The sequence below is a fragment of the Acomys minous genome, assembly GCF_964271855.1.
Source record: "Acomys minous genome assembly, chromosome: 10".
Taxonomy (NCBI): Eukaryota; Metazoa; Chordata; class Mammalia; order Rodentia; family Muridae; genus Acomys; species Acomys minous.
Window position 1 is genome coordinate 32,364,010 of NC_140491.1, and position 22,649 is coordinate 32,386,658.

At 52.4% G+C, this 22,649-nt stretch overlaps 1 protein-coding gene across 12 annotated transcripts in view; it reads right to left on the reverse strand.

The window, feature by feature from the left end:
* ABLIM2 (actin binding LIM protein family member 2) overlaps positions 1 to 22,649 on the reverse strand; it is a 127,386-nt gene that overhangs the window by 75,076 nt on the left and 29,661 nt on the right. For 11 of the 12 annotated variants that reach the window (XM_084797420.1, XM_084797427.1, XM_084797418.1 and 8 more), the window contains exons 1-4: positions 22,413 to 22,537; positions 9,910 to 10,053; positions 6,244 to 6,427; positions 1,043 to 1,158 (exon numbers count right to left, since the gene is read on the reverse strand). In XM_084797420.1, the coding sequence (XP_084653546.1) occupies positions 1,043 to 1,158; positions 6,244 to 6,427; positions 9,910 to 10,053; positions 22,413 to 22,437 (469 nt within the window). In that variant the 5' untranslated portion in view covers positions 22,438 to 22,537. Of the gene's footprint in view, positions 1 to 1,042; positions 1,159 to 6,243; positions 6,428 to 9,909; positions 10,054 to 22,412; positions 22,538 to 22,649 lie in introns of those variants that run through there. The other variant, XM_084797417.1, reaches the window with a different exon arrangement.

Below are 22,649 nucleotides of genomic sequence, written 5' to 3' on the forward strand. Positions count from 1 at the left end.
GCTCTGAGCGATGGCTGGTCTGTGAGTGACACCACGCCAGATTGCTGTGAAGGCCAGGAGAGGTGTCAGAGAAGCAGCCTCCAGGTGAGGCTGCTGAGGCTAACGGCCTCCCACCTGCTGCATAACCACCCACCGGCAAGTCACCTGTGTATGCTGAGGAAAGGGTGACGCTCCTGTGGACTAATAATAGCTCTGATCCACTAAAGAGCAAAACCAAGCACAGACCCTGGGTGTGAAGGCTGGACCTCATGTATGAATAAAGGCGGGTGCAGATGCCATCTACCAGAGAGCCTGGCCCTGCTCTAAGGACTGCTGAGGTCAGAGCTGGGGCTGCTGCAAAGGGCCAAGGCATGACCGGAACCCTGTTGCCACCAGCCTAACTGATGCTCTAGAATAGCAAGTGGATGACTGTCTGGGTTCCCGTGCCTGGGCCCTGCAGGAGCAATCTGTGGCTCTAGGCCACCATGAAGTTGCTCTCAACAGCTTCCCCATCCCTGTCCGTGAAGGGGACATAAGGAGTGTTGTCATGGGAACGCAGTGCTCACTGCCAATGCCTCTGGTGCCCTGGTAGTCCTGCATGGCTCTGCCAGTGACAGAGAGGTTGTGTGACAGTTACTGTTTACCTTTCAGCTACATAACATCCTTAGCAGTCTATGAGAGACCCACAGGGGTTCCCAGAGACAGCTGCCCCCCTGCCCTGCACATTGCATATGGCTCTGTCACCAAGGTGGACTTGGTCTTGTGCCAGCACTGAAAGGGAGGGCAGAGAAGAGACTGGGAAGGCTTCCTGGCAGAAGAGACCTGGAGCTGAGTGACGACAGAAGGGACATGGCATGGAAAAGCCAAGGTGGCTGTGACTGGCATAGCCTGTGCAAAGGTTTAGTAGCAGGAGTGGGGGTGGGGTGATTTCTTACTGGGTCCCCAGTGTTCAGTGCTCAGTTAGTGTGCTGGTCCCACAATGTTAGGCTCCATCCCAGGTCTATAGAGGCCACCCCAGCTTGTAGCACAGCATCCGCCCTTACAGAGGCCTAGCAGCACTTACTTCGGAGGCCCTGGGCCAGGTGAGCACTGCTGCCCAGCGACGTGGGTGGAGAACACTTCTGGCACATACACTCCTTCCCGTTGAAGGTCACTCGGTCCCCAGGAGGAAAGGGCAGCCTGAAATGAGAGTGGACAGCCTGTCGGCCACTTCCGGCCCTTTTCTCCTGCTGTCTCTTCAGGGCATGGCTTACTGCCTTAACAGACAGTCCTCTTTCTGGGGGACCAAGAACCTATGCAGACTAGGCTGAGCACAGGTCCCAGCCTTGCTGGCTGGTCCTGCAACCTTCTTGCTTCTTGGCTGTCCTGGGTCCCCTGCAGCTCACAAATGCCTGCACTTGTCACCTGCTAGTGCTGTGGTCTGAAAGATGCTGTGTCTTAACATGAACACGATGTACCTCCCCAGGTAAAGGGGATTTTTGGAGTGAGTGGGAGTCTGTGACAATCTCTAGTGTGCTCTGAGTCATATGCAGGCTGTGCCACGTACAATGCATTATTCAGCATTTCCGTGTTCCTGCTTCTCACCTACAAGAGAAGAGTAATGGCACACACCACAGGCTTCCATCCCTTGTGGGACATGCTAGCCTAGACGCCAGGGTTATAAATGCCCAGCAGCCATTCTCCTACAAGCTTAGAGATATATTCTGGAAAATGCACAGCAAGTATAATTAGCATCACTGGACCATGGGACACCTGGCTAGTACAAAACATCCCCAGGGCTCTCCCCCACCACCCTGCTTCCCATATTCCAAACAACAGAACCATATACAAGTGTTTTGTTCAGTACCACACTGCCAAGATCTGCCCATGTTGCCACTCCTCGTGTCACCAGTCTATCCTTTTTCATGGCTAAGTCTTACTCCATTGCATCAGTTAAAGGGCACCTGGGTTGTTCCCACTTGGAACTAATGGCACCTGCATCACAGGACCTCCTTCCCAAAGTGGTCACACTACTATGTGACTCTGTCTCCAAGGAAATGGTACCACTTTGTGCCTTTTTGCTTCATGACCACACGAGCCCTTGCGATCACCCACCGTATGTTGTGTCTATATCAGCAGGTACAGATGGCATTTCACAGTTGTCCTGGTTGATGTCCCCAGCAGCCAATGGTCTTAGTGTAAGTGTGTTTTCTGTATCTTTTGGTCATTTGTGTATGCTCTTTAGTGAGGCATCTGTAAAACCACCTTGCTCATGTTGGATGTTTTTATTGGGTTGTAAAAGTTCTTTACGTATTCCGTCTGTATTGGTTATTTCCTGGTTGCTATGACAAAATGCCCAATGAGAAGCAACTTAAGAGAGGAAGGGCTTCCCTTGGCTCAAAGTTCAAGGGCAGAAGCCCATCATGTCCAAGAGGGCGTGGAGACAGGACTGGAGGCTGCTGCTCATACTGTTCCCAGCCAGGAGGTGAGAGTGACTAGGAAATGGGGCAGGCTATAGACCCTAAAGCCATGGCCCCATGACCCACATCCTTCATTAAGGCTCCAGATCCTCAGGGCTCCACAACCTTCCCAAATGGCACTCCGAGCTGGCGACCACGTGTTCAATCACATGAGTCTGTGCGGGGACATTTTTACTCAGGCCACATCAAGGTCTATCCTCAGACCGCTGGCTCTCTACCTGCTTTAGAGTTTATCTTCACCACTTCTGATGCAGAACTTCAGTCTGTAGCCGAGGCTAGCCCCAACGTCGGGATCCTCTTTCCTCGAGCTCCTCAGTAGTGGGGTTGCAGGTTGTGCACTGACATGCCTGGCTGTTTTGAGATTCTGTTGATATCCTTTGACATTATCTTCCTCCAGGCTGCAAAACCATCATTCGGTGGCAGGGCAAGCCAGCTGGAGCCAAATTCAACTTAGCTCTTGTGTGTCCAATAAAGATTTTGTCTTCATCTTTTTTTTTTTTTTAGTGCCTGTTTATCGATGTTCACTATTTTCATGCCTCACTGTACCATCCAATGAGGTTAGTATATCCAGAGCTATGACATCACTATGATCAATTTTGGGATATTTCAATCACCATTTAAAATGACATTTTCATCAGCAAGGTCATCTTTGGATCAGTTTAATCGTCCCTCACAGTGGCCTTGGGCTCTGAGTCGGCCTTTGTGCGAAAAGGATTTTATTTTCCTTTTGGCACTTACAGACATCTTCTTATCACCTTCCAGCATGCATAACTCCTAGTGGAGGTCTGAGTTCATCCTTGCTCCTCTGCAGACACGATGGCTTCGAGGCGGTTTCTGTTGTGGTAGTTGTATGTTTCCTGTGTTTTTAGGTTTCTTTTCTTCTCTCTCTCTCTTTTTTTTTTCCTTGCAATCTTTAGCAGTGTGGCTGTGAACACCTGGTGAGTTCTCTCTGGGATGTTGTACATAGGGTTGACTGTGCACATCTGGGTACTCTCCTTTTAGGGTCACTGAGATTTTGGGGGCTATAGGCTTCTGGCTTTCATCAACTCTAGACAATTTTTCATCTATTATTTCAAAATGATTGATTTTGGTTTTGATTTTTGTTTTTGTCTCCACTACCTTCAGAGGTAGTCAAACAGACATACAGACAGACCAATGGAGAGACAGACAGTGGCCCTACATCCAGTCCCCTGTGTGTCAGTGTGGACACTTCTACTGCCATTGTTGGGTTTCCAGCCATTTCTTGCATGTGCCTGATCACTTCAGGAGCTGCATGTTTGGCATCTAGGTGGCCAACGGCTTCTTTCTGCACCTCCATAGCTCTCCCACTCCTGGACACAGAGTGGACATGGCTGTCTCCATGCCAGTGTCTGCTGGTGTGACCCGTGGTGGTCTCTGCTAACCTTTCTTCAGGTTTGGGTTGGCATCTCCTCTTGGGGTCATTACTTCTGACTAATGGATGGTGTAGATTTTATGCAGTTGGGTGCAGAATTCTCACTCCTTCCTGTAAGGAGGGTGGGCTCAGGAGGCTGCCAGCTTCTAGGGACATGTCAAGGAGGCTCACCTTTCACCTGCAGAGTTGGTGCACAGCAGCACCTGCTCCAGAGCTGGCTGAACCCCATTAATAAGGCCCACCCCTGCAGTGCACAACAAGGACCTCAGTGCTCGGAATGCAGTGTCCCCCGGGAACTGTGCATCGCACAACAGCCCTGGCAGCCCTCACCCCTCACCCACTGATGAGTGTTCACTGTCGGCTTGACTGGATTGAGAAACATCCAGCAACCATCACAGTTCACCTCTGGGTATGTCTGAGAGTGTCTCTAGAAAGGAAGCCCATCCTGAATGTGAGCAGCAGCAGCAGCACCATTGTGAGCCCACACTAGCTTGGGTCTGGTCTTCTGAGGCCAAGGGGCAGGGCAAAGAGGGGGCGTGGTGAAGAGGGGGCAGGACAAAGAAGGGGCGGGGTGAAGAGGGGTGGGGGGGTGGGGCTTCCTCCATGTTTCATGTGGGCATTTGTCACCAGGGCATGAAGTCCTCTTGATGGAGACATGGCTAGGTATTTGGCCTGAGACTCACAGGCTCATATATCCTGCCAGAGCTACCTTTCCATTCATCACCTCACCCTGGCCAAGAAACACATCACTCTAGTCTCTGCTGTCCCTCCAGATTCAACCTCCATCAGGAAGCAGGAGTCCGCCCTGTGCTTTGCTGCCCCTGAACCAGGACCCTGGCTCCAGCGTGTGCTTGCTGGCAGCCAACTCTCTGTGTGCCAGCTGCATGTGTGGTGGTAGAGCCCCACCCCGACCTACAACCTGCTGCCTGTTGTCACTTGTAATTTGGTAGGTTTCCCAAGGTGAGCTCTCAGGCTAGCCGTGGCTGGGCCCACCTCATAAGGATACCACATAGAAACCACTATGGTGTTTCTGGACACTTTTGATCCAGCCACACTAGGAAGCACAGAGCAACTCTTCCACGGGAAACACCCCCCGCTGAGCTTCCTCCTACCCCCACCCCCCTTGGTGTCATCTGGTCAAAGGCTCCATTCCGGCCTTGGGTACATGCCGTGACCATAGATGGCTGTTTAGAAAGGACGTGGGAAACACCATACGAGAACGACACAGTGACGCCGGGAAATACCAAAGCTCACTCTGCTCTTTACTCGGCCTGTGTTTGCTGGCCAGGGACCCCAGGAAGGCTACCATTGGTCAGCAGGCACAGGGGACCACAGGCCTTGCTGCCAGGGTGGCATCCAGACTCCCCATAGGGAGCTCACTTGCTCTACACCAGGCACCTGGGACCAGAGCCAGGCCTCCCAGTCACCTGTGATGATGAGAGCATACCATTGTGTTGAGCAGGACACAACCCCAGGAAGGGTCAGGATGCAGGGGAACAGGAAATGAGGAGAGGGGAGGAGGGACCTACTGGGTGGGAGGGAGGGAAACGGGAGAGGAGCTATCCAGTGAGGCCTCCTTAGGGTCTGCTTCCCATGTCTGGAGGAATCTAAGAACCTGAGATTACAGGGCCGGAGCCAGTGCTGGTGGAGCCTGGGGCCCAGCACCCATGGATTGAATGAATGATGGGAAAAATATAGATATAAAGAGACCTCTGGGGCAGCATCAGGAGCCTGGGGGTGGGGGTGGGGGATCCAGGTGTGCTGGGAATAGACAGCAGTGGGTGAGGATCAGGCAAAGGGCAGGTGTCACATGTGGAGTCCTGAGCTAGGACAGGGGCCATGTGGATCTGAGGACAGTAATATATGAGGCTTCTATGAATAGTGTCATGTCACCTGCAGGTTGGGGCACAGGGTGTAGAGCCTGGGTGTGCGTGGGCATGGACAGACTACCACCTGGGCAGGCCAAGCAGGAAGTAATGTAGAAAAGGGCAGAGCTGAGAACAAGGATAGGACGGACTAGGGATGCCACTTTGAAGACCACAGGTAGCCAGGATGTATTACAGGGTTGGATGGAGGCAACTGGGGCCTGCCAGGAGTCAAAAGATGGTTGAGGGCAGGAAGGCAGGAAGGCAGGAAGGCAGGAGGGCAGGAGGATAGAGCTCAGGCTGGGGCTGGGTAAGGGGCTGTGGTGAGGCTGAGCTTGGGAGGTTAGAAGGCTTGAAGAAGGTGCTGAGAGATGGCGTGCTAAGAATAGCCCTTGCTTTTGTTCACAGGCAGCTCTGGGAGACCTCCAGACAAACTGCCATACCTCCCGGTGCCTGATGCATGAAGATGGAGTCGGGCCAGGGCTTGGGGTAGATGTAACAAGGAGGAGGGTGCAGAGATCGGCAGGGCAGAGGCTGGGCCGCTCACCTGCAGACAGCGCATACGAAGCAGTCTGGGTGGTAGGTCTTGCCAAGCGCTGATACCACTTCGCCTTCAATGAAGCGGTCACAGCTGAAGCAGCGAGTGCCATAGAGCCGCTGGTAGTCACGTGTACAGATATGCTCGCCCTGTCGCACAAAGAAGCCACCCTCGGCAAGGTCACAGCCACACGCTGGGAAGAAGATCGAACGCTAGGTCAGTGAAGTGAACAATTCGTGCCTCGGAGACAGGTGATCCGACCCAAGCCCACCTGATACAAGTTTCTACAAATCCAAGTGGCTAGCGATACCTGGGCCAGGGCTCCAGGGACAGATACAAACTCTCCTGCTAGTCTAGAGTCAAATATATTTTTCTTGTGGAAGCTTCCAGAAAGAGACACTGAGAAGCTAAGGGTAGGACCAGCTTCTCACTCTTGCTAGGACATAATGAGGCCCTTTGGCCTCTGAGATCCCGTGAGCTCCTCCAAGCTGTTCCAGTACTAGAGAACAGGTGAGCTAAGTGTGTGTGTGTGTGTGTGTGTGTGTGTGTGTGTGTGTGTGTGTGTGTGTGTGTACATGTGTGTGCATCAGAGACAGAGACAGACTGAATAGCTTTATTCTCTATGTTCTGCTCTGGGCTGAAGGTCCCAGTGGAGGACAAATAGGCCAATACTTGGTCCCCCAGTCCACAGGGAAAACTTCCCAGTGCCTCCCTGTTTCATCTGGGTTCCCACAGTCTTTAACCTCTGACCCTCATTGTATGGCAAGGCCAGATCCAGAGCAGAAAGAGCAGCCTCAGACTCATTCTGAGTCACTTGTCCCTTCTCCTAACACACAGCTTCAGGGGGCAGAGACTACTGAGGCCAGTGGGGGAGCAGAGAGGACCTGCAGGCTGTGGGCTGCAGTATCCATCCTGGGACTCCTGGTCATCAACAGCTGGCAAGCCCCAAGTCAACTTCTGAGGACACTGTACGCTCCTCCCTCATAACCCACTAGCCCCAGAAGCACATGCTAGTCAGTGTCTCAGATGAAATAACCTAGAACTTTCCACAACAATGCTGTTTGCAGGGCTGTGGCTGCTGGTATAAAATGAGAAGGCCCTCCACGCCATGCACACGCATAGAGGAATGCCGGTGTCAGAGTTACACGGTGACACCCCTTCCAGCCCACTATCTCAGCCTATGGCTCTTGTCACCTTCACTTCCACCAAAGGCTGGATGCTAGCCTGGAGCCGTGCTGGGTCCCTTCTCCACTCCCAGTCTGGAGTGGAGACCCAGACCTAGAACCCAAGGTCTAATCCTGTCCCCACTATAGATCAAACAAATGTCCCTTTTGTATGAACAGGCCATGGGGCTGGCAGATCTGCACAGGATTGCACTGCCAGAGCCTTGGAGACAAGATTGTCACAAGTATTCAAGGCGCTGACTCTGGCTGTGTCTGCTTGTCACAGCTGTGACAACACTGGTGAATCCTCCAAGGGGGAATGTGTGTAGGGGGCAAAGACCCCCTGAGAGCCTCTACCGGCTCCTGGCCCTGCTGTCGCCATTGCCTCCTGGTTTCCAGCTGACTTAAGGATTCCAAGGTCACCCCAAGGCAGTGACATCCCAGACTCTGCTCCTAAAAATAAAAAGTCCAAGTTCACTGTAACTAAAGTCCCTCGCAGAGACAATGCGCCTCTATCACATTACAGTTTGAGAAGGATCAGGTTAGCAGAGGCCCGTCAAGCTGGGAAGGTACACATCTTTGGGTACCACAGAGTTTGGCAGCAGCTGGTGAGAAGCAGGGCTGGGATCACTTCCTGGAATTCTTTTTTTTTTTTTTTTTGTATATGTTCATGTGGTGTGTGTGTGTGTGTGGAGGCTAGAGGTCAGCGTCAGGTGTCTTCCCCCAGTTGCTCTCCACATCTGTTTTTGAGACAGGGTCTCTTGGCTTCCAGTGAGCCTTTTCCATCACATCTGGGTTAAGCACACCCACACCTAGCTTTTTCTATAGCTGTTAGAGTTCTGGGTTCAGGCTGCAGACAGTGGCTGCTGCTCTCCGTAGCAAAGTCTCCCCAGAGCCAACGTGTCCTTTCCTCTGGGGATGGGTGAAAATGACAGAACAGGCTGGCCCTCCAACCCCCAACCCATGTGCACCCTGCAGAGCCAGAGGCCTAGGCTTTCCTGGTTAGGCTGGGAGTGAGGTGCCCACACTATCATCCCAGGGTTGCTATTACAAAGGATTCTGGTTACTTTTGACATGTGTGGTAGACAGTGGGAGGGGCTAGAAAGATGGGGTGTTATTGTGAGAATTCATCTTGGTTAAGGAGATTGGCATGCTAGGCCTCCCTCAATCCTGGTGGCTCCGAGACATCACTAAAACCCAACTAGCTGCCCATGCCCTAGGATGAGGCCTCTGAAGGCAAACACCAGCTTACCTCAGCAGAAGGCAGATCCCTCAGGGGGTCCCAGAATGAGGTAAGAGCTAAGTCAGGCTGTCCTCGTCACTATCCCCATAGGCCACGTTCTCCTGTGGAGGCTGACCACCTAGAGCTGACGGCACCAGGGGTGTTTTGGGGTGGCCCTTTCTACAGAAGATTCTCTTTCCAAACACCAGGACTGTATACATTGTAGTTAAGCCAGAGGACCAGAGTGGAGCTGGGGGAGTTCCACAGACAAAAAGGCCTGGGAACATCTCTAGATTCAGGGCCCACAGAAGGATCTAGAATCAAAACCCTAGAAGCTTCTTGCTCTCTCTCCCCCTCCCCACAGTTGATCTGGTTGGGTCTCCTCCCACCTAGGGCGGCCTTGTTCCTGCCTGGCAAGTGTCTATTTTCATATCACAGGCAAATGCATCTCCTCTGTGCACTGCCTTCTGGAAGCCTCTGGACCCTCCTGTGGACCCCTGTATCCTAAGGACCTGACTCCTACTCTTTCTATCCAAACAGCGAACTTAACGTTTTCTCCCTTCACTGGGGGCCACAGTGGCAAAGGCAATGCCAATCTCCAGACAGCCCAGGAAAACCCTGCTGCATAACCAGGGGCACATGAATAGGGCTCCTTCCACACTGCCAGCTCTACAAATCTGGATGCAATGTCCAGTGGGTGGGTCCTGCCCACTGTGCCCCGTGGGTTATTTTTCTCATGTTTCTGGGGAGCTGGATGGAGGTGTGTGTGCTTGGTCCCCTGCATGCTGGTGAAGAGAGGGCTCCAAACCCAACCACATCCACGGAGATGCTGCACTCACAGCTTTAGCCCCTCTTCTCGCTTTCTTTAAAATTATTTTAGGCTACTTTTCATAAGTGACAAAAAAAAAAAAAAGAATGACTTTCACTTAGAATGCTTTCAGTGCTACCACAGGAGGGATGCGGTATTTGATGTAGTGAGAGCCGCGCCCCTCTTCCCAAAACCCCGCTACTGATTTTGCACAGCCAGGAAAGGTCATTGACACTCTGTGCAGTGCCCCAGCGGCTCCAGGATTGGCTTCTCTGATTCTGGGCCAGCCTCAGGCATCCATCTCTGCAGACTCAGAGTGTCCTACTCATCCCGCTTCCCACAAGCCCCACTGAGGTTTCCTCTGCCACACCAGATGGCATGACACAGAAGCTCAGGTGTGACCAGCGAGAGCAAGAAGAGTGGCTGGGAACCCCAGATTCGGGACACTCTGTGGCCAAGCACAGGGTCAAGTACACACCCACCTTTGCACACGAAGCACCTGATGTGGAAGTACTTGTTCTGCACACGCAGTACCTCTCCCTTGCACACATTCCCACAGGTATTGCACAGGATAGCAGTACTGGCAGGCTTCTCCAGGGGGGCGTGAGCAGCCTGGGGCTCTGACACTGTAGAGAGAAGGGAGCCAGGTTAAAGCAAGGGGCACTCAGCACAGTCAGAGCAAGCAGAAAGCCTCCCAGCATACCCTCACCCGTAGCCCTAGTCCCATGAGGTGATGATCTGTCCCCTCCTTCCATCTCAGGTCAAGTGACACTCAGGTTGTATGACAGGTGACAGTTCTGAGGGTCAAGACCATCTGATTAACCGGTTGTGGGCTCTATGACTGACTGCTCTACTCAGTGAGCCGCCATAACCCTATCTTTGCACACATATCTATGATGTCCCAACATATCTTTGTGCATTGCTGAAGTGGCAAAGCCACCCCTGCTCCCTACTGAAGAGCATCCGCCTGGTACAACTTTGACACCCAGAGTCTCAGAGGGGCCTCACTTCCAGACAGCTTAGCAGCCCTGGGCCCTAGGCCTCTTCTTCAAAAACAGCTACAGCCCTCAGAGAGTTGGTTTCATATTTCCTTTGGGTCCAAAAACATGAGAGTAAACATGGTTAGTGTCCCCTGAGAGTCGGCCACAGGTAGGCAGTTGAAGGAGGCATTAGAAACTGCAAGTTCAAGGACCAGGGTTATGGTCCCAGGACCAGGCATGACCATGTACCCCTCCCCCATGGCCTGCAAAGCATCTGCAGATGTCAGCTCACAGGATACTGGGTTGTGATGTGAAAGCCTTGTATGCTTCAACTGTCCTGTAGCTAGGAAAGCATCCAGAAACTCTCAAGTTTTTAGGCTGAAGGAAAAGTGAGTTGATGGGAGAAACTAGAGAGCCACAAGCCCCAGGTTGCCACACAGGGATCACATGGGTCTGTGACCAAAAATTAGGGCTGTCAAGGGCCTGGCCTAGAGAGGTCACATAGTTTGGGCAATGAGTAGATGTTGCCACCCCAACAGTGTACAAAGATGTATGTTAGGACATTACGGCCATGTATGGGACTTGGGGTCTCCGAATCTCAGACAAAGGCTGAGGAGGCAGAGGAAAGGCCTTTGCCTGTCTAGCAAGGCTCGATTTCATCAAAGGGCACTTCCTGGAGTCAGCAGAGATGTTAGTAAGGAAGATGTCAGAGAGGCACAGTGTTGCAGGTTGATCTGGACCTACTGTGTATTCAAATGTTAATTGCCCCGGCCTGCCAAGATCCGGGGAGAAGCAAATTCTCTCATGCATCCAAACTGATGTGGTATAAACCTTGGCTCCCAAATTAGCCCTGACTGGCACTTAACGTTGCCTCCACCTGGGATGGGCAGAAGAAGAGTAGGCAGAACCAAGGGTCATTGGCTTTGGGGGGGGGGGGGTCAGAGAGAGACCACAAGGAGAGAGGAAGAAGGAGAAAGGAGCACGTTGCCATGGGTTGGCATAACCAGAAGCACATGGCCTAGAACAGCTTGTAGTGAGGACTAGTCTAACCGAGCAGACCCAGTGTGCAAAGGACGACTCATTGGGTTGTGTAGCTGAGAGAAAGCCAGATAACTTAAAGGGTTACTATCTGCCCAGCCCCAGTGCATTAAGGCTTATGAAAAATTTAAAACAAGTTTCTGTGTCTTTCATTTGGAAGGCAGCAAGTTAAGGAATAACTGCTGCCTTAGTAATTATATGAATCAATATTAAATATTGATAATCCTTCTGCAGCACAGTATAGCTAGTCTCGACAAGGAAGGACCATGAGCCATGAGAGCTGGCATCTCCAGAAGCCGGCAAAGGTGAGGTGAGAGTTCCATCCACAGCTACAGACACATGACAGCCACAGCCACAGCCACAGCCACAGCCACAGCCACAGCCTCAGCTCCCAACCTGCTCCGTGCTCCCACACTGCTCACCACACACACAGCAGTAGTGATGGAGGCAATAGAACGGAGCACACTGGCCATCTGCCCTTCTCCCTGCGTAGTGGGCAGGACCCACCACTAGCAACAGCAGCCCATAGGAGTAATCTTAGTCAATCACTGTCTAACCCATCATTATTGGAACAAACACACAGCCATGCCCAGGGACCACAGATACAGGGTGGGGACATATGGCCTTCAGTCACATGCCAGGGAGCCCAGTTCCATCTACCTACCACACATCCAGAGGCCATTGTGCCACCACCAGCCATACAGAAGGCAGGTGCTATCTCCAGTAATGGCCCCGGGGGCTACACCACAGCTCAGTAGCATCATCCAACAAGGCCAGGATGTGATTGTTCACCTACAGTTGCTGCCTGAGCTTTGCCTTTGCCTCCCAACTAGAACCAGCCATAGACGCCAAACTGTCCCTAATGTGCCCCTAATGAGTTGGCGCTTTAGCTTACCCAGGCTGACAGCCTCCGTGGGGCTCGCTTCATCCTCCTTCTTTCACAGGACTTTTCCCACCTCTGTGACCTATGCCACTCTGATGACCACGGTGACAGTGGCTGCCCCTCAGCAACAGTATGATGCATCCCACAGCCCTTGCTATCACATGCAGCCACTCTCCCCTCACCCCCACAGCCTCCTAGCACCTTGGCCTGGCCACGGTGGGACTTCTAGCCCACTTACTTCGTGTCCCTTCCCTACTAAATTGGACCAGAAACACCCATTCCTACTATAGAAAGCTGGTGGGAGAGCAGAGAGCCAGAGCTCAATTTTGAGAAGCTCAGTGTGCCCAGGCCTTTCAGCTATGGGTAGGAAGCACAGCTGGAGCCAACGTTCACAGCTGTGCATGGTTGGGTCACTGGGGGCTCTTGTGAGTGACGTCCTTGTGAGTCACCCTGGTCCTGTGTGGCTCAGAGATGCAGGGTGGGGTGGCTTTCCAGAACTTTTATGTCCATCCAGTTTGGGACACAAAGAACAATTGGCAGCATCTTCTCATGGTCAGACAAGGCAGGGATTATATGGCTGGAGTCTGGCTCAAGGCCAGGATGAACTAGAAGTCATTTTTCAGATTTGGGGTTCCCATAGGCTGTGGGGTAAGTTGCGTTGGGATACAGTCTCAGGCTTGCCTCTCGTGGGGTTGTAACTTTGAGAGAGTTTCGGTCCGCGCCACTCCTCCGCCCCACCACCAGGCCTTCTAGCTGCCTTTCCATCTGTCCTGCGTGTACGCCCACCCTCTGCCTTTGCTCTGTCCTTCCATCTGTCTTTTCCATCCACCCACCCTCTGCTCACATCCCCTGGTCCTGAGGGGTGGGGGGGGAGGGGGAGGAAATCAGGATCAAGGGCAAAGCGGTCTGCTTAGCAACCAGCCCAGCAAATACTAAAGTGTTCCATAACAACAACCACCTCGTTGTTTGTTTTGTTTGCTTGTTTGTTTTTTCAGTAATACTGGGGGCTGGGTGTAACTCAGTAGCAGGGCGCTTGCCTAGCATGCAAACGGCCTGGGTTTCATCCCTAGCATCAGTTCCCAAGCTACTGGAAATGCACTTGGTTTGAGAAAAGAGCTATATTAAGAGCGTGGATTTGCTGGCCAGACCCCACCCTGCCCGCTAGAATAGCTTGGAGCTGTGGGCATGGTCGTGGTGCTGCCCTCTGGTGGTCAGAGGAAGAGCTGCGCCGTGAATGGGCCTCCCAAGAGAAGGACGCCGGGAAAACCCTAACTAGCTTCCCTCCAGGATGGTGAACTACTTACAAATTTGACATGCGGGCCTTTTGCCCCTAGTGGAACTCAATCCTATAACACGAGGCAGTTGTGGAATAGCGAGGCCAAGTGTACCCATGGAGAAGCAACAGCAAGCCTGCCTAACCCGCTTGCTTCCTTCTCTCCCCTCATCTCCTGTCAGCGCTTCCCAGAGGGGACAGTGTTTCTCACAGCAGCAGGCATGAATGCTGCCGTCTTCAGCTACTCCTGGATCACTTGAGGCTCTGAGACAAGATGGGGTCGGGTGGGAAGGAAGGCATCAGGAAAGCGGAGTCCCCAGCTGCCCTACATTGCTTGAGGCATCCATGGGGGGATGGGGAGCTCAGTGCTGGCAGAGGAGGGGTACTCGGCATGCAGGAGTTTGGTGTGGCTCATCCAGTGACCCCACCTCCCTAAAACCACCCCCAAATATAGAAAGTGCCCAGAGCAAAGCTGAACAAGCTGTCCTTGAAGGTCAAAGACAGCCTGGCAGCCAGGGGCACACAACTGTTAAGAAAAAGCGTTTTTTCCAACTAATAAATTACCCAAACAAAGCCGACAAAGGCCCAGGCGCCTCTGAGGCAGGCGTCTCCTGTCCTCCTTGCTTGGCTTAGGCTGGGCACAGATCCCCCCTCCCTGGCTCCAGCCCAGACTTCATGAAGTAAGGCACCAGGGAACACAATAGTGTAACCCGCTGACTTGTTTTCAACATTCTGCTTAGCTTCAGACCTAAGTGCAGAGGTGCCCATTGAGTGCTCCTGAATCCCACCCCCCAGCATGGTACTCACCTCACAAGAGAGGCCAAGAACAGCTGAATGGGCCAAGGCCAGCATGCATGCCAAGGCTTGGGAGCACCAATCCAGAGTAAGGCGGGAGAGTCTACACAGAGGAACCCTGAGACTCATACCAGGGCCTGTGATTCAGGGAGACCCGGGGTTTGTTTTCTTCATGTCTTTGGTGATTCTAAATCATCCCCAGAGCTGCTTATCCCAGTGACTCTGGCTGGGTACATGCCAGGCACCTGACAATGGCTGTCCCAATAGAGGGCCACTCTCTGGGTTGCATTTGGGAGAGAAGACATCACATAAGACCCGAAACCCACATCCTGCACCACTGGAGTCTGATTTGGGAGGAAGGGGCTTCACGGGGCTGAAGGCTGCTCCTGGGAGGCTGTTCTAGAGTCTGGGGTCAGTGGGACCCCACAGGCTGCATCTTCCAGAAAGGCAGCTGACTAGGCACCAGTACTCCCAGCATCACCAGATGCCAGCTTCATATCTGGGCATCTATGCTCACTTCTCAGTGCTTGTTAATCTCCAGTGTCCCCTACCACTCCCAGCTCCAGTTCACAGGGTCACAGCTGCTGGCTACCTCTGAGTTTTCTTGTCATTCCCGGGCACGGGCTCCTTGGAGCCTGAGCTGAGGACCTTTCTGTCTCCTCCATCTCCTTAAGAACAAATCCCTGTGCCTCTGCCTCTGGAAAGTCCTCTGGGATTTCCTCTAGGCTGACATACCTGTGGCAGGCACCTGTGCGTGAGGAGGTCCACAAGCTGGATGGTCACTGACATCTGTCTGTCAACTACCCCGGACAGGGAGGGCCTCGGAAGGAGTCAGGTGAGATTAGTCACAGCCTCTGAGACCCTGGCTCAAAGCCTGCCATGATTGGCTTGAGGCCCTGAGCTGAGGAAGAAGATGCTTCACCTGTGTGCCTCCATCAGGGGAGTAGAGAAGCTCTCAGGTACGGAAGGTGATTTAGCATTAAGCAGAACTCAATGCCGATCCCTAAAGAGCTGCAGAGGGACCTTAAACAGATATCACCAAGGGAAAGCAGCCAATCTGGAAATTTGGCAGCCCATGGCTTCCACCATGGCTCTCTGGAAAAGGCAAACTTGGTGAAAGTTGGTGAGAGGCTGCCGTGTGAGGTGGCACATGCCTTTAAAGGAAGCCCTCAAGGACAGGCAGGCAGATCTCTGTGAGTTCAAGACCAACTTGGTCTAAATAGCCAGTTTAGGGTTGGGAGAGAGGAATGAACTGGGATGGTGGAGACATGTCCTTGTGTCTGTCCAAACCCACAGAGCCCACAACACTAGGCTGGACCCTGATACAGCCATGCACTTGTTAATGATGTATGCCAATACTGTCCCAGCTGGTCCTAATGCACAAATTACAGCATTGCAAGATGTGACAATAACAGAAATCCATGCTGGGAACTTTGCCCTTTCTGTCAATCAAAAGGAACTGCTCCACCCAAGACCTAAACACAAGTGTGCGGGATTGCTGCTCCATAATTTCTAGATGGGCTTTAATAGGTGGTTATCAACCTCTTGCTGTGATAATAACAGAAGGCGTCAACTCAAGTGGTAAGGATCAGTCACACTGGGTCGGGACTACTTATACTTAGGCCCTATAACAATGAAGCCCCAGTGCCAGGGAGCCTTGGCAGGGGAAAGAAAACAGGTTGTGGGGACCCTCAACTTTAACTCCATCTGTGGGGGCAACACCCACAGGAATTCACTGCAAGCCACACCTCTTGTCCCCTCAGCTGGCCTCCTGCTGGGCAGCTGCATGATACTGGAGAAATAGGCCAGCTCTGAGTTTCTATTTGCACACCTGCATGCTAGGGCTAATCTGAGGAGTTCTGAAGGGCCCACCGAGGTAGAGAAAGGCCCTGTGGTGTCTGCCCCAAGGTAGCAGCTGGGAGCCAAGCTTCCTCCTGGACTCAGAGGGCAGAGTTGCCATAGGCTGGGTCAGGGGGCGGTGCTAAGAAAAGGAAACACATCTCCTGAGACCTGCAATGCCTGCAACAGGCCCCACAGACATTCCTTGAAAGGCTAGCATGAATATTTTAGGTGCTGACAGCCCTGTGGTTTCTCATCATCAAACCTGGAGGTGGCCCCATGTGTCGCTCCTGTATGTGTTACCTCCAGCCTCTTCTGTGTGGTCCCAAGCAGGACAGGTGTCTGAAAGCCCTGCCCCACCATTCCCATCGTCCCAGAGTCACCCCACCTGGGGCCATCCTCCGAGATGATCTAAGTCATTATGAACTCTGCAAAGAACTGACATCCTTGTGAGAGGCAGGACTGCAAGGCTAATTCTGTGGCCCTAAGGACATCAGGAGTATGCCCTTTCCTTCCTTCCTTCCTTCCTTCCTTCCTTCCTTCCTTCCTTCCTTCCTTAATTCCCCTAGCCTATCCTGTGCACTGCAGTGCACTGGGCACTGGAAAACCACAGTGAGCAAGACAAAAGGTCCTGGCCCTGACATACTCCAGTGTGGTCTCCACCTCACCAGAAATGGCCAATCACCTCATACAGAAGAGGAGATGGAGGATGGAGGTGGTCATAGCAAGGAGAAGGGCTCATTGTGGGTCCGATGCTGGTCTAGAACTCACTGGCAAAAACAGATGTGCCAGCTGGACACCACACATACATGTAGCAGGAGGGAGCTATGGGGCAGTCAAACTCCTGACTCACTATCTGAGTGGCCGAGCATTCACCATGCTGAAGTCCCTAGGCCTTTTAAATTATTTATTTCCTCTCATGACCTGGTTTCCAAATTCAGTTCCATCCTTGCCTAAGCACCAGTGCAGTGGTCCTGGACACCTGAATGGGGGCCATAGCTTGGCTAGAGGCCAGAAGCCCACGTTGATTGTATTTTCTATTTTCCAGGGTAGAAAGAAAAGTAGGGGTAGGGGAGGTGGGATCATCCCAGGCTAGGGTTCTAACTGGCTGTCACACTCCCGCAGCTAAGCAGTGTTGGAGAGCCTCCCAGCTGCTGTGATGTTACACAAACGGCCGGTTTAGGATTCCTGAATTGTCTATGTTCTAAAGCTATGATGTAAGTTTTTCTGTGACCTTCCTGCGGCTCCGGTTCACCACAGTGTGGAGTGATGGCTAAGTCCATCTCTCCCTTCCAGATGCTTCTGTGATAACGAGCTGGGAGGAGGCCCTGGGCTGAAGGCAGACAGCAGCATGGTGAACCTGCGGCAGGCAGAAGGACTACTAAAAGTGGCCTGAGCTGGAGGCTCTGGGGCAGGAGCTTCTGGGACAGAAGCAAGCACACTTTCCATGCTTGTCTTGGCTGCTGCATGTCCCTGTGAACAGCTGCCCTCCACTGGCCTGTCTGTGTCCCATTTCTGCCACCATACTCATTCCCTTCCAGGAGCATATGATGTCAACCAGTGAGTGTCCCAGGCTCTCAGGGGACTCAGAAGGAGCCCTGAACACAGCCAAACCCAATGACAACCTGCAGAAGACAGCTTCGTCTATGTTGCAGGTCGTGGACAGCAGGTTGCCATTGTGTGCGGATGCTCAGGGACAGGGTTGGAAGACTGCAGGGTCTCCAGCGATTGTAGCAAACCCCCCCCCCCAGGGTGTGGGTAGTGGAGAAAGCCCTGAGCGTGTGAAGTCTTGAGTGAATATGTCTGATTAACATAGGAATGGCCATGTACCAAAGCCTCTGCCTCATGGGAAAATGGCAACCCAGCCTCTTTGTTCACCTGTATGTAATAACCTGCCTGCTTGTTCATCTGTATATAATAACCTGCCTGCTTGTTCATCTGTATATAATAACCTGTCTCCTGTTTCATCTGTACATAATAACCTGTCTCCTTGTTCATCTGAATGTAAAAACCTGCCTCCTTGTTCATCTGTATATAATAACCTGCTTCCTGGTTCAGCTGTATGTAAAAACCTGCCTCTCTGTTCAATTCTATAATAAATACACTGAGTTTCTGTGGTGCTGAGGGTTCTCTATGACAAAGTCCAGTTCACCCAAACCCAGCATTTCTATCTCTGTATGTGTTTGTCTTTTTCCATTCCTTCACGGTCCCAGCAAAGTCAAGTCACTGGGAACTGTGCAAGGATTCTGCCCCAGAGGCATCTGTGGCTGAATGTGTCCCTTAGATACATGGATGAGCAAACACAAGACCTAGGTGCTGCTTCATTGAAAAGGGCGTCTGTCCCCCTGCCAGATCATCAGAGTCCAGGCCGTGCAGAAGGTCTGTGGTGGCTTCAGCCCAGGGTGTGTCCCCATGTCACGCCACCTTTTGCTTCAACAGCAGCAGATGCCCGCAGATGCTCCTCAAATCTAATAGGAATCAGGAAGTGCATCTGGGCCAATCAATCATCTCCTAACAGCCAGACCCAATACTGGCACATTCCACCACGACCTAGCCCAGGGCTGCAGAGGGTACAGCCAGCCAGACATCTGATGAAACCAGTTCTCAGTTTCCCCGGATGGGCTCATCCTAGGGTAGGACCTGCCAACACGCTTCTGTAGACGGGTGACTAGCAGACACCACCCAGCCTAGTGGGAGCAGCAGACTGTCTGTGAGCCTTCATGTAGTCCAAATGGTCCCGTAAGCCTTGGCTTTGAGTCCAACACAGAGCAATGTGGGGCACAAGGGGCCCCAACTCAGGGTGCATCTGAATCAGTAGCACTAAAATCAGCTCAGGTCTGGAGAGGATGCTCAGTCAGTCGAGTGCTCAACTAGTATGCCTGAAACCCTGGGTGCAAACTCCCAGCTCTGCCTAAATTGGGTTCAGTGGCTCACACCTATAATCTGAGCACTCAGGAGGATCAGAAGTTCTAGGTCATCTTCCGATACAGGACAAGTTCAAGGCCAGCCTGGGCTGCATGAGAACTGATGTGTAAACAAATAAATACAATTAATTGAAGCAAACAGCTCATCACCGGTGCAGGCTGTTTCAAGTCATGTGATGACACCTGGGTTCCAAATGTGCCTGCTGGGTATGAGCACACAATTGGCACTCATCTTGGCTCACCACCAACTAGTGTTAAGAGGCATTGTTACCAGTAGGCCACCTAAGGGATGTAAGGCTCAGAGGGGCTCTGTAGCCCAGGATACACAGCATGAGACAGGCAGGGCAGGGGTGGGCCTTGTATCACTGAAGAAGCTGGTTCCCTGTCCCTCAGACTTCCTCGCCTTGACGTCCTGGCTCTTCTTATGTCCTCCTCAGAGGGTCCAAAGAAGACGAGTGTTGGGAAGGCATTTCCTGAACAACTAACTGTTGGCTGGGAACCTGGAAAGCTGATCCATAACCGGGCTGAGATTCTGACAGGCCGTGCCCAAGAAGCAGGCTTCCGGGCAACTTGCTCATGCCAGCAGAGTCCAGTCACAGAGGACGAGGATGATAAAGGGTGGACAGGGTGTGCCAATACCCCTATCATGGTCTGCCAGCCTGCTGTGACCAGTCCTGGCCAGGCCAGTTTCCGGAGGAGATACAGAGACAAAAATACCTTGTAATTTACATGAGTTCACCATTGTTAGAGAAGCAAAGAGCAGCAAAAGCTGAGGGACATGACGTCCCGATGCCTTAGGCAGCTGACAGCCATTCTAGCTCTGGGTGCCATAGTGAGGTGAGAGTGCACAGTGATGTCCTCTCCCAACACAGAGGCCATGCCCTGCCAGGCCCTGTCTGCACAGTCAACGTTCTGGGTGCCTGCAGACCTCTGACAAAGGGCTTTATGCAGTTCAAACTGCTTCGGGGCATGGCCTCTTCTCAACTGGGTGCTAAGCTCCACTTTCACCTCCAATCCTGAGGACCCCCAAACCCCTTACTTACATCCTGGTGGAGGTGAAGTGCTATCTCATTTTGGTTGGCCTGTTCTCAGTTGGTGGTGCTAAATACGTTTAGATGTCTTTCTTGGTGACACAGGCTTCTCCGCCTGGCTTTGAGCTGGCTGTCGTCTGGGACATTTTTGAGAGCTATGCATCTACTCTAGCTGTAAGCTTTCCTCACACCCTTGACCGGCGAGTCCCCTGTCATCCTCTGAGCTGTACTGTCACTTCCTCACAGTGTTCTTTGCAGCACAAATGGTTTCGGGCCCCCTGATGAAAGCCTGATTTCTCTGATTTTCCTTCCATAGTTTAAGTTCTTGGAGTCATTTCTAAGAAACTGTTGCCCGATCCAAGATAATGAATATTTATCCAGTTTTTTTATCTCAGCCTTTTACATCTCAGCTCTTTCTATAACTTCCCATAAATAGAACAGTCCCCTCCCTGCCGCTGTGTGCCTCAGCAGATGATGCCAGATCTCCAACAGTCTTCTCCCGGTTTCTTCATCCAGCGAGCGGCGGTGTGGTTTGCAGTTGTGGGATGTGTGGTACCATGTTCTCGCTATTGCTGTCTGCTCTTAGCTATGGATGAGCTGAGTCCACAGAGGAAACAGCCCTTTAGGAAGCAGACATGGTCACATGTCCTCAGCTCTAGCATCCACAGTATCTTCACAATAGCAGGGGAGTAAGGGGCTAAGGATCCAGGCATCAGCCCTTTTCCAGCCAGCCCTGTGGCCAGCAGTGAGGTCTCCTTCTGTGAGCTATCTGGTGGCAGGATAACCACTGCTCTCTCTTTTAGGGGTGCAGGATTGTGGTGAATAGCTTTATGTCAACTTGACACAACAAGCTATAGGGAGGGAACGTCAATTGAGAAAATGCCTCCATAATTTTGGTCTGTGGGGCATTTTCTTAATTAGTGATTGATGGGGGAGGGCCCAGCCCATTGTGAGTGGTGCCATCCCTGTGCTGCTCCTGGGTTCTATATGGAAGCAGGCTGAGCAAGCCATGGGGAGCAAGCCATGGGGAGCAAGCCAATAACCAGCACCCCTCCATGGCCTCTGCATCAGCTCCTGCCTCCAGGTTCCTGTCCTGTTTGAGTTCCTGCCCTGACTTCCTTCCATGATGAACAGTGATATGAAAGTGTAAGCCAAATAAACTCTTTCCTCCCCAAGTTGCTTTTTTGGTCATGGTCTTTCATCACAGCCATAGAAACCCTAACTAAGGCAAATATCAAGTGTATTTTGTTTGCACCAACATTCAGGGAACAAGGATGTGGCCTATGGTCCTTATTGCTGCAGAGACCCTACAGGCCAGGCAGGGATGCCTGAGAGGGATGCCTGGATCCTATTCCCTGGAGAACTGCCAGGGAGGGTGGGAGAATTGTGAGTGGGGGCAGGAGCATGGCCGGAGCTGGCTACCCTGAAGCCTGTACAACTCCAGGCCATCTCAGTCTTCTGTTCTGGGTCCAGCTCCTTTCCCAGCATCCCCTATCTCTGGGCCTTCAAACCTGTCTCTTCCCATCATGCTTACCCCGCAAGCCATCCTACCAACACAGCCCCCCTAGACTGAATGCTTTTATCTGGGGGCCATGGCATGGCCCGTTCTCCATGTCCATACCAGAAGGGACATCCCTATTATATTCCTTAGTGGCTGGCTTCCTTGGTGCAACTAGCAATGCAGCGGAGTCTGTATACTATAGGACAGTTACTAGAGCCCTGGCCCCTCCCCCCCATATGCTAGCTATCCCTCCACCAGCTGAGATCATCACAGATGCTTCCAGACACTGCTGAATGTCCCCTGGGGGATGGTAAGACCCCTTTTGGCAACCATCATTTTAAAGAAAAGAATGAATGAGGGAGGACAGACGTGGAGAAAGGAGGGGGCAAGCACAGAGCGCCTACAACAAAGCAACCCCACCCCAAACATACGTCAAAGGTGCTGGGGTCCAGGGTCTGTGTGCCTCAGTTTCCACATCTATAATATGGGGTCACCTACCTTACCCCACACACTGTTTGCGACAGTCCCCAAAGCCTGTATAGGATCGGCATCTACAGATGTTGGCATTCACCCTAACCATAAGAGAGCAAGCTGGGCAGCACACCCGTCATTCGGGCCCCACCCCCCAAACTCATCCATGGGTCTCAAGATTTTCCTGTCTAGCTAGGAGCTGAGTTCTCCTTCCTGGCTGCTGTGAACAAAGAGCTATTCTGAGCTTTACCTGTCCCTCCTTCAGGCATCCCCATAGAGTGGCTTCCTCCTGAAGTGCCAGTAGCTTTCCTTCCAAGGCTGGGCCCAGCACTGTGGAGACTTCAGGTAGCAGCTGGGAGAATGGAGAGTCTCTGTAGCCTCTGTGGTTGACACATCTCCCAGTGACATGCCCGAGGGTCACGTGGCAGCTACCACTCCCCCCCCCAAAGGCCAACACAGGGCAGGGCCAAGCCCTTCCTGGAACACT